Below are 15,539 nucleotides of genomic sequence, written 5' to 3' on the forward strand. Positions count from 1 at the left end.
AGGGGGCTATTAGAATAATGAAAGGTTTGTTTCCCCCCCACTTTGGCACAGAAAGGGGTGAATTATGCTGCCACAAAATATTTGGTCATTTGCCAAATAGTATTAAAAGTCTGACAGATAGCCAAACAACATTTAAAAGCAAATTAAAAGAATTTATGAATGACAACTCCTTCTACTCAATAGACGAATTCTTAGATATGCCTTTAAATGTCCCAAGTACAGAAATCTAAGGGATTAAGGACAGGCGAACAAAGAGACCATGATATTAGACCACTTGGACCAATACATCGCTCACTGAACATTTGTGTCAGACACTATTGTACAGGGCGCAGAAAGTGAGGTGGTGCCCTGTGATTCATAAGCCACATCCACTGTCTTTCTACAATGGTAACACTCTTCAACAATGCAAGTAATCTGACACACACAAATTAGTGATAAATAAGGAACTATTAATTTGCTTGCTAAATGTATGTTCCCATAAGTCAGTCACTTCTAATTCCTGCTCACAAATTGATACTGAGGTGAAACTGATGCCTTGCTTCCAAGATCACGCTAGGATTTGCATCTGCCCACATGGCTATTGTGGTAAAATATCATTGAACTCTATACAAATCACACCTTATCCATCAACAAAACAAAAGCTGTGAACTGCAGATTTACACTTATTAGAATCCACAGTCAGATCAGTAATCTGGCATGCTGGTCTTATGGTCTGACAGCTTACACACACTGCAATGGACATGATAAGTAACTGCTCATGCAAAACAGGACGCTTAACAAGTGTGGTTTACATGCCTTCAATTCTCCATACACTGGCTTCAGCATCATCTGTGACTTGTCACAAAATTCACACCTCCATGAAAAGGCATGCGAACTATGTTATGTCAACTATGATTCCTTCTCTTTGTTACAAATGATCCATGTCTGAAAGTTACTGGAACAACATTTTTTTCAAATGGAATGGGACCTCAGGATATTTAATTTCACAATTATATTTAACTCCAAACAATCACCAATTTTGTGCAATGGCAGCACAAACTCTAAACAATACATATTGAATGGCTGATGTATGAGACTGTTCCAAGTCTTACGAAAGACCACACTCAAAAGGTATATAAAGACACAAACAAACACAATTAATAAGAAATGAATAACTGACATCCCCAGAGCAAGTAAAATGCCCCACACCTCAACAACTACATTTTTCCTGATGTGTGTTTATATGACTTTTTCATAGTTTTGTACAGTGCTATCTCCTGTAAAAATATGGGATATCTAAAAAAAAAAAAAGAGCCTGTTTATGTACTTTCACTAAGACATCTACTGAATACAAAAGTGTGTGTGTGTTAAAAGGTTTTTATGAAACTCACCATTTTCTGATTTTCTGACAGGCACAATCAAATACGAATGATCTCTTCTTTCCTGGTCGACACACATGAAGGGCTTTACAATGTTCAGCACCTTACGAAAAATAAACTGATGGAATTCTTCACAATGACATATTTCCTCTTTACTTAATGTGTACAGTTTGTGAGTGTTCTTCAGTGTTACTTTGAGTTTCCCTTCTGAAGAATATAATGGAAATAGAAAGTCCTGAAATGAGAACAATTTACCCTTAGATGAAATGTTTACCCCATTTCCCTTATTACAACTAACAATACAATCACAAACACCTTATTACTGATGATGATGGCGGTGATGGTGAAGATGATTACAATGATGAAATGAGTCATAAAATCTTTGTTAGAAGCACATTCTTTGGTATATTTGTGCACACATTCACCCTCATCAAAACCTGGAACTGTGAATACTTCCTTTTCCGTACAGTTATAGGGAAATACAGAAGCGTCCGATCTTACCCGTCGGCTTTGACCCATGACGTCACAAATACCGCGGAAACGACTATAAACAATTCCAATATGGCGGATATAAAAACATCGCATACGTATTGTAAACACTGAAATACACAAGTTTCACAAAAAGCCTAATGACTGTAACGGGACAAGCGTGGGAAATTAGGGGTTTTTGGGTGCGGAGAAACTAAATATACAGAAATGTAGCCACCGACCGCCATTCAAAACCACGCAAAACAACGAAATAAATCAACATCACAAAACTGACCAAATACCAAAAAACACATTCCTATCCATAATCGGACACTTCCCTTAACCTATATAGCTCAACAGAACCTACCGATCACATCCCCCAATAGAAAACTAAGAAACGAAAGCTTCCCTTACACCTACATACATCGGCACTTATGCAGTTTAGCAGGTACGGAAAAAATTTTTCATTTTTTTTCAAAATTTGATCATCATGTGTCGTTATGCGGTGGGGGGAGTCTGCAGTGCCCCCCCATCCCCCCACAGGCTTCATTAGTGTCAAATCAATATTTTCGAATCATAGGCGGCCGCTGCCGCGGCCGCATTCCAAAAAAAAACTCCCAACCTAACCTCAAGTGGGCTACGCTACAGATCAATATGTTCATCAAATTGCTTCATATTACGTATACATGTTCATTAGTGTCAAATCAATATTTTCGAATCATAGGCGGCCGCTGCCGCGGCCGCATTCCAAAAAAAAAACTCCCAACCTAACCTCAAGTGGGCTACGCTACAGATCAATATGTTCATCAAATTGCTTCATATTACGTATACATGTTCATTAGTGTCAAATCAATATTTTCGAATCATAGGCGGCCGCTGCCGCGGCCGCATTCCAAAAAAAAACTCCCAACCTAACCTCGTATTCAGGGCTACGCTACAGATCAACCGAACCACAACCAAATACACTCAATAACAAACTCACCCGACGTACAGCAATGAGCATTAAATTAACCATTAACTCACTAATAGAAATTCCGCTTCAAATCCAACACCTGAGCAACAGAAAACTGACCCCACCACACGAAACAAACGAAAACCATGAACACACCACCAGAGAGCACGACAAACAAAAACAAGACATCTACAAACACGCCACAATCGCAAATCAAACTCCGCGCCGTAATGACGTCACACACAACACGCTTACGTCACGGGTCAAAGCCGACGGGTAAGATCGGACGCTTCTGTTGACCCAGTTATAGTACAAATACATTAATCTGGGTACCACTGGAGGGTATTAGCAAAGTCAATTGACATGAACTGAAATAAGAGGAATCCTTCAACCCTCCCACTCCTGCACCAGAGAAGAGTGCACAAAAGTGTCAGAGCAATTAACAAAAGTAGCACAACTTCTTTCTGTGTGTTTTACACATGAATGAATATAAATCAGTCACATGTATACACTAAAGGTATGAACTTAAAATTTAATGAAAAGTTCAAGTTCGATGGATTTGTCACAGATCAACAATAAACGCTCAACTATAGAAATATATTATAAGCAGTAATACACAAAAAATATCTCTGAAGCACCAAACATGTGAGAAACTGTCATATGAGTGTAGCTCACTATTCACCAGATGGTGCTGGGCAACAGACGTGAGCATACAAATGTCAGCAAATTGTTCAATTATTGAGTCAGGAGAATTTTGTTTCTGTACCGTTTGTTTACAATTGGCTGAAAATGTTTTAGAGATACTTTGGATAAAAAGACCCTTGTTTTTAATACAGTGAAATTCTACAGAAACAGCTTTACTTTAAATATTAATAAAATACTATCTTCTAAGGTTGAACATCACAGTGCTATACAGAACATGATCCTACTGAAGGTGGTATGCCACTGTCTTCTTTCAACCTTGATCCTACTTACTCAGACAATTATAAGGGAACCTACAGCTTAATATGGGCTCTCTACAATGTTGTGTTTTGGCATTTCTTTCTGTTAACAAAACATTATCAGTGAAGAAAATAACAGAAAAAATATTAGGACCGACTGGGGACTGAACCCTGGATTTTTCCATGGTTAGCTGCTTACTTTTTATTGACTGTAGATTACTCTGTACTCATCTAAAAATTATTTTATGACATGTTTACAGACCATGATGATTATTCTTTAGATTTATCTTGTAGCAGATGTGGGTCCACATTTAAATTCAGATTATTTATACGCAAAGGAAGAAATGGTGCCCCATTACTGCCTGTTGTACATACTATATATTTTTAGATTATACTCTCACAAATATTTAATGACTATATATTTTAAGTTTTACATTGGAGTAATTAATGCTCAACTGTTTGAAGATTACTTGGAAAAGAAATGGCCCCTCTGTTGGACAAGTCTCTAACGCCATACTTTTCAAACTTGATCAGAAAAATCTTATCAAAACCTTTGATCATGAAAAATGTCAAAGTCCATTAATATTCATATTATTTCTCTTTTATCTTATGGGTTTAGCATGCAGTTAATGCACTCTTGAACAGCAGTTATCAATGACCTCTCATTTATGAATCCAATTTATTTCTTACATAAGATTTTATGTTTGTTTTTAAATTACATAAGTTCGTCATGCATAAATTTGGAATGCATGAAATAATCATGCAGTAATATGAATGTAGTAATTTATGTTCATGCTCTCACTTTTCTATAAATTGGAATTACCTTCAGCTAAGTAAAACTGACTGCTTCAAATGAGTAATCGCAGAGTGTCGTCGTGGTAATACTATCAATGCCTGCAGAGTATAAACTTTTAAATTATTTTATTCCATTTGCTACTTCATTTTATGTGGCAGTACTGATCTGCATTGACTAACTACATGTGTTTCTTTTATAGTTGTCACATTGACTATTTTTATTAATTTTTGACCTTTTCATATTTTCCGCACCACCAGCAAGGAAGTTATTTATGTGCCCATTGCTTTTAATGGCATATAAAATTTTTATTTGCATCTGACTGTGTTGTATTTTTACATGATGAACCGTTTGCAACAATTTGTTTTTTATTTTCTGTGACATTTCAAACACCCTTACTTTATCTGTTAAATTATATAATATGTATTCACCATTACGCATTAATTTTGATTTTCTAATTGTTTTATGTAGCATTTAAATTGTTGTTTTGTACGATAAGGCTGTCCTTAAACTGAAGGTTGGTTTGAACAACACAATGCTTTACTGGTTCTATTGGAAGCAGTATGCCCTTGCCTTCCTCTGACCTTCCAATTGACTTACTCATCTGGTTAGAGGGTGACAAATTGTGTAACATGGTGTATATTGAGGTCTGTTTAAAAAATTCTGGAACATTCATAATTTCACACGAATGGTGTGTAGGTGTGAAATGCAGTTGGCATCCCTGCACACACCCGTGTTAAATATTTAACTGCCAGAAGTTTCACTGTTGTAAGCCTGTTAGTTATTGTTCAGCACTCTATTGAGTAGAATGTTGTGTTAAACAGTTTGCGAATTTCAAGCTAGAAGAGTAATGTGTCTGCATTAAATTTTGCATGAAACCCTTTACAGAGACACATCAAATGATGCAGGAAGCCTATGGTGATGAGTGCTTAAGCCTTATTAGGTGTTACAAATGGCTAGCACAGTTTTAAAATGGCTGAATGGAAGTTAAGGATGACCCTTATTCAGGACAACCTTCGATGTCTACCAACAACACTTGTGCAGGTATGCCAATGAAACTGTGTATGCCAATCGAAGACTGACCGAGAGATTGCAGAAGAATGTAACATTTCAGTTGGATCAAGTAACGAAATCCTGTCACATCACCTCGGAATGCATCATATTGCCGTCAAGTTCGTCCCATGGCTCATGAGTCAAGACGAGAAAGACTTTCGCCTTGCAATCTTTGAACAGCTTTTGGATCACGCGAATGAGAATGTTTCTCAAGAGAATCATAACTGGTGATGAGGTGTTGGTCTATGATTATGATATTCAGACAAAGGTTCAGTCTTCATAATGGGTTGGGCAAGATTCTTCTAGACCAAAAAAATCTCATCAGGTTAGGTCAAATATCAAAGCTGGTAAGTTTTCTTTGACTTTGAAGAATTTGTTCAGCATGAATACGTGAAACAGGGACAAACTGTTAAGCGATGGTACTATTAGGGCATGTTGTGATGCTTGCGAGAAAATGTGAGTAGGAAACAGCATGAAAAGTGGCTCTTGCATCATGACAACGCATCTGCATATTCATCCCTGTTGGTGCTTGACTATTGTACAAAAAACAAAATCACTGTGCTGCCTCATCCTCCGTACTCTCCAGACCAGGCCCCTGCAGATTTCCCCCCCCCCCTCCCCCCCCCCCCCCCCCACAATTGAAAACACCACTGCAAGGACAAAGATTTGCAATGATAGATGAGATAAAAGAAAATTCTCAGAAGGCACTCCGCTATCCAGCAAGTGGTGTACCAGGACTTCTCCCTGAAGTGGGAACAGAGTTAAGAGCGGTGTATCAATTGTGGAGGAGACTATTTTGAAGGAGACCATGCGCAGTAAGCAAAAGGTAAGGAAAGAAAAATTTTGTCGACAAAGTTCCAGAAGTTTTTGAACAGATCTAGTATATGCAGACTGGGGCAACAAATGAAAATTTGTACCAAGTCCAGAATTCAAACCTGGGTCTTCTGTGCACTAGGCAGATGTGCTAGCCACTATGCCTCTTGTATAAAAGCACACAAATTGGATCTGTCTTGGTATTTTACTGCACTTGGATTATCTAAGGATACAATGCTAAAAATCACTGGACAACCACTAGAATTTGATTAGGATATGATTCTAATAGTTGAGAATAGCTTCAGCCTGCACATATACATCATGGATGTTTGAGACTTGTAAAGGTCTCTGGAACCGTATTGTTTCATTTGATTAAACCACCTACACATGGGTTCTGGCAGGATCCCCATTTAATTTGATGCTAATGTGCTATTAAAAACAGATGGAGAGCTTCTGCAATGCTGTTCGAGTTTAGGATGATACCTAATCAGTAGAGTCAAGAGTGGGAATTTGGATTGAAGAGGGAGGCATGCTAGAGTAGTCCTGGCAGTTTAACAAAGCCACTGTGCCAGGGTGGTGTAATGGTTATCGCATCTGCATAGTGAGCAGGAGACCCGGGTTTGAATCGCAGCCATGGTACAAATTTTCATTTATCGCTTCAGCCTGCATCCTGCATATGTAAATCATATAAGTTTGAGACTTGATACAGTTTCTGAAACTATATAGTTTCATTTACCATGGATTCCAAACTACAGTGCAGCTTGGCACTTTTCACATCAACAAGTCCCTATCAGAAGTAAAAGAAGTAATGAAATCAGAAAAAAAATACAAGGAAGAAGCGAGGATTGACGGTCAGAACTTAGTATGTGTAATCTGACATTCACCAACATAGCCAGCAAGTCATGTCTCTGTGTAACCCATATGAGGATTTATTAAGTTATATAATTTAAGGGTTAGTCTTTTCTTCCAACTTCAAATTTAATGTGTATCCAATTTATCATATGTTGTATCCCCCATCAAGTAATAGCCTCAAGGTTTTATTTTACACATGACCAGTAACTGAAAAAAAAAATTGAGTAACTTAATCTACACTAAATTCTAGCATCAAAAAGAATAAGAAAAGCACTAAAAGTAAAATCAAACCTGTGGAATTTCTTTGGATGACAATATCCCGAAGTGTTCCTCTTTATTGAACATATCATACAAAATCATGTCATCACTGTCTTCAGGTGGTTTTGGATAATTTGCTTCTATTTCAATGATGTGTAAATATGTAATCTGTAATTCCTGGGGTCTACAGTCACTGTACATTAAAGGACACTGCAATAAGAGCAGAAAACTTCAGAAATTAAAATTATGTAAAGCTACAGTCTACATTACTGAGGTGTTAGAAACTCTAGGAAAAAAGAAACAAAAAATAAATTAAAACATTTCACCATGGAAAAAAAACAGAAAGTGTGCATACATTACTATATTGTTACAGCAAACTACAGGGAAGAATCAACAGTTCCTAGGTTCTTAACTCAAAGCAGTTGAGGTGAAAAATATTTCCTTTCATTCTTACATTTCCTTTAGAAACGCAGTACAACATGAATTTCATTGATGAAGATTCAAATAAACTGTAAGTGATCTATTTAATTTCTGTCTTATCTTCTGCAGTAAACCATCATTTATTCAGAACTTTAACACTTTCACCACTGCTGCGGACATGTATACGGATGCTGCTTCAGTTTTCCTACAGTGCTACTGATGTCTTTATGCATCCTGAGTCATCGACCACCCACTGGTGTGGACAAGTTACTTCTATATGTTGGTGAATAAAAAAGTTTCATGAATTTATCACACAACATGTTCCTCTTTGCATGAAATCATTTGCAAAAAAATCTTTTGTGGAATGAGATAATTGTTATAACCAAGTAATTACGATTCAAACGGACAGAAATGGGCATGCTGCATGCAACTGTCCGGTGGATATAAAAATCAATAACTGAAGAAGAAAACGAGATACGCGTTCTGCTCTCAATTTTAAATAAATCTTCAATATCTTATCTACACTTCACATACTGCAATGTATGAATTAAATTAGGGCACAAATATTGTGAGATTTTGCTATGTATTTTCATGTGGCAAGTTATATCGGAGGACGACATGCGTCTTGAAGTGGGAATGGCAATTGCAGCAACTTTGCAATGGGAAGTACCTGTATGGGTGTCTGTGCACAGGCTGGAGTAATGCATTGTCCCTGGAGCAAAGCCACATTTGAACACTTCTGAGATCGTTTCAGAGAGAAGCAACAAAGATTATGATAGATAATGCATTCATATTCTGAACTGCCAAGTTGACATTTCTTTTGATAGTTATTGTCATGTTCCTGTAGAAAGAACTGTTTATCATGAATAGCTAATAGCACTGCACTTCAAGAATAGATGGCAAATACATCTGAAAAGCATATTTACTAACTTAACTGCATACTGTGCAAAATTCTTGACTTCCATCATGTACTGAGAAACACAATATGTAGTCCAAGCTTTTTAGCACCCATGGCCTATCAAGAGATTGGCAACTAACAGAATAATATTTTTATCGTCAATACTTGAAGCTAATTTAAATTTTTCAGTAGCAATAAAGGACAAATTACATTTCCAAGCCAATATTTCTTGCACATTTCGCCTTCATCAGTAGCTTTTTGCTTTGCTTAAATTACTGGTTTCTCCACAACCTGTAGTCTTTCCAGTGTGTTCCAGTGTGCACGCGTCAACAGTAATGGAAAACTAGAAACACCATCCAAACAAACTAGCAATTTCCTCTGATGTATCAATACTGCGTGGAACTTTGCTGTCATGTAAGGCAGCGGCAGCCAGTTGAGAGTAAGGCCTCATTGTGTAAAGCGGGGTTATTGCGAGTGTGTGACAATGTTGTACTAGTTACCCAAGTGTGTGGCCACTGTTGAAGCATTCATTTGCACTGGATCTTTTGAAAAAAAAAAAACAAAGAATTTGTTTCAAGAGAAATTTCCACGATGTTCTGTAATGGTATCAAGCACCATACAGTTACTGATTGAAAAAAAGCGGTATACAGGATCGGTTCGAAATGCTCTCGGGAATAGACAACTTTCTGTCTGCACATCTCTTAAGTCAACCATGAGATTCAATCAACAGGTTCATGGGAGTGAGAGAAGTTGCAGACATGTTTTAAGGGCACCGAAGTTAAAAGTGCACCGGGTGAGAGTTGTGCAAGAACTGAAGGAGCCTGACCTGTAGAAGAGAGGGGGTTTCTGTTCATGGCTGTTGAAAAATGTTGCCAGTGGTGTCTTGCAAAGGCACCAACTGTCTGAGTACATACATTTCCAAAACAACCAGTACTGGTTGAAAGAAAATCCACAAATGATCCACCAGGTATCCGTACATGACGAAAAGATTGGTGTTTAGTGTGTCATTTCCACCACAGTCGTTTTGGGGGCCATATTCTCCGAGATGACAGATTCAAATGTGTATTCGGGAATTCTGGAGGAGTTTTATTCAAACTTGACAGAGGAGGAGCGTCAGTTATGTTACTTTCAACAGGATGATGAAACATGCCACGCATCAGCTGCATCATTGTCCCATGTTCATGAGATATTTATACCAGAGGACAATCAGCAAAGGCTTGTGGGCCTCCTCGGTCACCAGACGATGTCCACTAGTGACTTTTACTTATGAGGACTGTTAAAGGTACAAGTATATGAAATAAATCCCCAAGCAATTGAAGAAGTCAAGACCAGGATCCAGGCTGTCATCCATAGCATCACAACAGAACAACTGCCAAGAGTATATATGATTTTCCACAAGCATGCTCACAGGTGTGCTGAAGTGGGCAGAGGACACTTTCAGCACCTATTGTGAAGATGAGTAATCATATCAGATACATTACATTTCATTTTATGTTTATGTGTTGACTTTACAGGCCCATTTTACTTGCCACACCCTGTGCAAGACTTACGTCTATGGAACTGAAAAAGAAATGCATGACTATACCCTTTTAACGTATAATTGTTTACGTTGCCTTGATCCTTGCTGTGGTGAAGAGCCACCGATTGGCTCTTTTGTAAGATATGGAAACAGTTTCTCATGGTAGACAATGTATTCACTTGGTCTTGGGACCATGTCATCATCAAGTTCACCACATTCATGCAGTCGCTTCACAGCTTCTATAGCTGCTGACTGTTTTGCTAATCTTTTATTTTTCTGGGGTTCACCCTGAAATAAAACCATATGAACCGTTACTGCTGTACAAATGGAATTAAATATTTATATTTGTAGAGAAGCTAAGATATCTTAAAACTATTTCTACAAGATTCTTTTTCTTTCTTTCTCAATATGGCTCAAACTGACTTTTCTAGAAAGAATATTATTCTAATTCCTACGTTGGTATAAGTTTCTTCATACTCTGACGCCATATTGCATGCTTCAAAAAGATTGTGTTAGCACATCTCTTCTAGTCATTTCATCCGTGTATTCCTGTTTGCTTATTGTTGGAAACTATGTGATTTGTTTTACATATGATTAATCATGAGCCATTGTGCTTTACTACTTACAGATATGAAAATGTTTTTCTCAAGTGCCTCAAAATTCTTAGTTACTTTCAGGACAGCCGTATCATCTGCAAACAATATCTTCTTTTCATTTTCATCTGCTTTTACACTGTTAAGAAATAAACTGAACAAGATATGAACATTTTATGTTTTTAACTTCTGATCAACATAAGTTCAATAGTTAAGCAGTGTCTCTAGTTGCCCTGATACAATGCTGTACAGCCTGCAGTATGCATAAAAATACCACAATTCTTGGATGGAGCAATATGTATCACACTAGCTTAAGAGCACTAGCTCTTTTTCTAGCAACAGCACACACACACACACACACACACACACACACACACACACACACACACACACACACAGCCACGGTAGTGAGCATTTTGGGGTCAGTGCGGTTGTGTGTGTGAATGTGTGTATGTGATCACTGGGAAAAGAGCTAGTGCTTGAAAGCTAGTGTGAATTCTGTTTTCTGTTGTGTGTTCCTGTGCCCAAAGCATCGACCTGCTATAGGTGTGGTTGCCTTTCCCTTGTTTTATGTATAATACACAAATTCTTTAATTCTTCAGCAAGACTGTGTGATTTTGACAAATGCCTTGGAGAAGTCAAGAAAAGCTCCAAACATTACCTTTCTTCTATCAAAGCGCTGCGTAATAAATTGTATTAAATATGCAACCATTGTTAATGTTGACTCCCCTTTTTGCTATTCATTACATTATCTTTTCACAGGAAAGCAATCTGTCCACTGAGGATGTACGTTTCTAATACTGTCAGAGTAGCCTGATACTCTCCATCCGGAGAATCAAGAATCTCGACAATCTTTGCCTGTTATATGTTTAAATTTTTTGTGTGATTTCTCATTTGCTGTTGCAGTTCCTAAGCAAAAAGGTTGTTAACAGATGGACAGACAGACAGTCTGATTGAAAAACACTGTGTGATATAATTACAGATTAACCATTTTCTGATTTTTCTCTTACTTGTACTCACAAAACCTTGCTTCTTGCCAAATTTTACATTTCTAGGTCAGCGGAAAGTACCGTATTTACTCGAATCTAAGCCGCACCTGAAAAATGAGGTTCGAAATAAAGGGAAGAAAAAATTCCCAAATCTAAGCCGCACCTGAAATTTTAGACTCGATATTCAAGGGGAGAGAAAAGTTTTAGGCCGCATCTCCAAATCGAAACAAAGTTGGTCCATTGTAATATGAGACACAATTTAGGTCGAATGAATGACGATACAGCTACAGTAGTTTGGTTCGAGTCGTAAGCTTAGCAGTTGGAAGCTTTACCAGGTAGCCATTGCTATGCGTCAGGTGCTCCGTCCGTATTTACACGGATACTCTTCCTTTTTCACGTGCTTCGTCTGGTTTGAATCGATTGCTTATTTTGCTTTGATCTGGTAAGTGCCATTTTCTGTGTTATAGGTGTTTACGTCAGTCACTCTAAGCTGAAAATGCATTACTATATTGTGTCATGCATTGTTTGTCGCATTCTGATATCGTCTCATTAGTGAAGCAATGGCAAGAGACTGCTATTTGTAGTTACTTACACTGCTGCTTTCTTTGATAATGATCAACAAGAACCAAATAATAGACTGCGTATGATAGAACATGTTCTGAACGAGAGTTTGGCGAAATATTTTCTCCGTTTGCAAGTCTTTGCGGCCGCTTCTGTAGTACATCAAATTCTGCACAGAAATTAGTCATCTTCGATTTAAAAATCTAGTCAGTTACCATGCTTCATTTCTGACTGTATCACTACTAGGCATAAGAGTAATACGAATATAATGACACGATACGTATATTCTTCCGCGTTTGCTGTTGTCTCACTCTAGTTTCGTAGTTTATTAGGCAGACAGGATTTAAATGAGATAGAAACAAACACGAAAGAATACATGGCAAAATGTTTATATTCGTATTATTCTTTTGGTGAAGAGAATACTGCATGTGATTCACATTTCATCAGGTTCCTATTAGCAACGATCTCTTCTCACAGGTAGGAAAAAATTCAGAACGTAGAGTTGGCCATATTGACAAAAATCCCAGTCTTGCCAGTCGGACTTTCGTAGTACATTGAAATTCTGCTACATTCGAAGATGAACAATACGGAATTTGTATTTAATTCGTTGGATAATGTATGAAATTGCAGTGGTCGAAACTCGGACGGAGAAAAAAAGCTTGTCTTCCAATTTTTTTTTTTTTTTTTTAATTTTATTTACTGACGCAGAGGTTTTGGCGCCAGTATTTATCTTTGTGCCTACAAAGGATGCCAGTGTAGCACTACATACATATGCGACGGCAGAAGTTAATTGTGGCGGCACCTACCAACATTTTTCAGAACTTCCGTTTGCTTTGCACTCGATTCTAAGCCGCAGGCGGTTTTTTGGATTACAAAAACCGGAAAAAAAGTGCGGCTTAGATTCGAGTAAATACGGTACCCTATAGGTTTTGATGAGGTAGTTTGCGAGTATCAAAACGTGTAACATAAATGGTTGTATCTGTTGACTGCACTGACTTAGAAGCTCAATTTTTTTACACCAACAAGGGATGAAGACTTAGTACGTGACAAATTTCAGCTTGATACATCTCTCCACTGCTGAGAAGAAGTCGAAAAGTCAAACAGGCTGACAGATGGACAGACAGACAGGCAGGCAGATAACAAAGTGATCCTGAAAGAATTCAGTTTTTACCCACTGAGATATGGAACCCTAGAAGGGAAGAGGATTATTTCCAGCATTATTCTTCATTTCATTGCCAATTTGAAAAGACAAAATATAATGAGAATAGTTAGCCCGTATACATATAACTGCCTTGTTTTTGTTAAAGGAAACTTAAGTATTACCCTAACACAAAAACAAACATGCAATTAACAAGTCATTTGCTAAGCTAAAAAAGACACATAACAGCTACAAATTTTTCAGTCTGAACCTACTTCAACAAATTACCTGGAAGAACTTACTCAGGGCCCATAATTAATTAAAATGTCACTGCACACAAGTTGCATAAAATATAAGTTGAGCATATATACGGAAGACTTTTTAAGTGCTTGCTTCGCAAAAATAAGAATTTTACAATCACAGTGATCACGTGTACCTTCACTTAGACAGGAAACATACAGCACTGCACATATGTTATGTAGTGCCAATAATAACCTGACAAAAATAGCCTGATAAACCTTTCAGAGTAGATGTAGCTGCCACCTAATATTTACTATGGAGCAAAGAAGTTTCTTATTCTTTTTTTTCCTCCCATTAGTCATCCAATTAACAGGGTGCCATACTATTTATAGATCTGTATTCTTCATACACAAAAGAAGATACTTCATGAGTGTCAGAATTTCTAATTTTTTCCCACTTCTACATTTTTCCTCATTTCAGATGCCAGCTGAAAAGGTCTTCTCATAATAAGGACTACTCACTCATTGCTTTCCAATATTTTTTCTAACAACTCATCTTTTCTCATTTTAGCTGCCCACTTAATTTCTGAAGATTACCCTCTTGCAGTGCATTTCAATTATTTAAGTTTATTATTTTACTGTTTTGACAGTCCATATTTTGATTATTTCACTTCCACACAGTTGTACTTTACAGAAACAAATTCTGTAGCTTACTCCTCAAGTCTAGCACTTTGTTCAGTGCCAACAGATTTCTTTCATAGAAAAAAACCTTTTCTGTTTAAGCCGTCCTGTGTGGTATTGCTTCCTAGGTAGGACAATTCTTTCAAATCTCCCACCAATGTGTCTTCCTTATGTTTGATTATTTAGCAAGTCATTACTCTTTTCACCATACACCTTCATCATTTTTGCCTTTGTTTTACCTATCATTAAACAAAATTTTGTGCTAAACCCTCTACTCATCCCCTTAATAGACTGCCTTCTTTATTTCTAAGGCACGACCATATAACTGACATATGTTTACTACTACTACCACCACCACCACCACCACCACCATTACTGAAAATCTTTAATTTCCAAATAACATAAAATATCTTGACAAATAGCAAAGGAAATTTTAATTGTAGGAAAAATCATTTCTTCTGGACAAGTCCTCCTGTTCCATAAATGAATATTTAATTTACAAATCTCATCACATAACGGAAATGCTGAGTCGCACCTCTGCCTTATGGTGAGTAGCAACTTTCCTTTACACAATATTTTTACATTCCATCTTGGATTTTCCATTCTTTAATTTAAAAAACTGGTAACAATTTGAGAAGCTAGGTTTAAGTATATCACTACACGAATTATATTAAAGACTAGTATGTCCTTACTCACTCAACTTATACCAGTGCAGTATCTAGTAACTCTTAATTGTGTAGCAAAAATCGTGTATATACAATGTGATAATTAGCTTGATACACATCATGTTGATAAAAAAAATGTTGCAAAAGATTAACAGAATATGTCACTAACTAATTAAGTAACTAACAGAAAATCACTGAACAAGGCTGTAGTAGATAACATTCCATTTAAAGCCCGATAAAACCTATGTTTGGATTGTTCTCTGTCAATAAACTTAATATATTTCCCCCCATAACTCAGTTTCTAGAGTTAAATGTTCAGATAAATTTCAGAGAAGAATTTCTCAATAG

At 37.1% G+C, this 15,539-nt stretch overlaps 1 protein-coding gene across 7 annotated transcripts in view; it reads right to left on the reverse strand.

The window, feature by feature from the left end:
• Positions 1–15,539, reverse strand: part of LOC126188203 (endoribonuclease Dicer-like) — a 425,024-nt gene that overhangs the window by 168,190 nt on the left and 241,295 nt on the right. For all 7 annotated transcript variants that reach the window (XM_049929751.1, XM_049929747.1, XM_049929748.1 and 4 more), the window contains 3 exons: positions 10,392–10,613; positions 7,522–7,698; positions 1,371–1,593 (listed from right to left, as the gene is read on the reverse strand). In XM_049929751.1, coding sequence (XP_049785708.1) covers positions 1,371–1,593; positions 7,522–7,698; positions 10,392–10,613 — 622 coding nt within the window. The remainder of the gene's footprint in view (positions 1–1,370; positions 1,594–7,521; positions 7,699–10,391; positions 10,614–15,539) is intronic.

Source organism: Schistocerca cancellata, chromosome 5 (assembly GCF_023864275.1).
Source record: "Schistocerca cancellata isolate TAMUIC-IGC-003103 chromosome 5, iqSchCanc2.1, whole genome shotgun sequence".
Taxonomy (NCBI): Eukaryota; Metazoa; Arthropoda; class Insecta; order Orthoptera; family Acrididae; genus Schistocerca; species Schistocerca cancellata.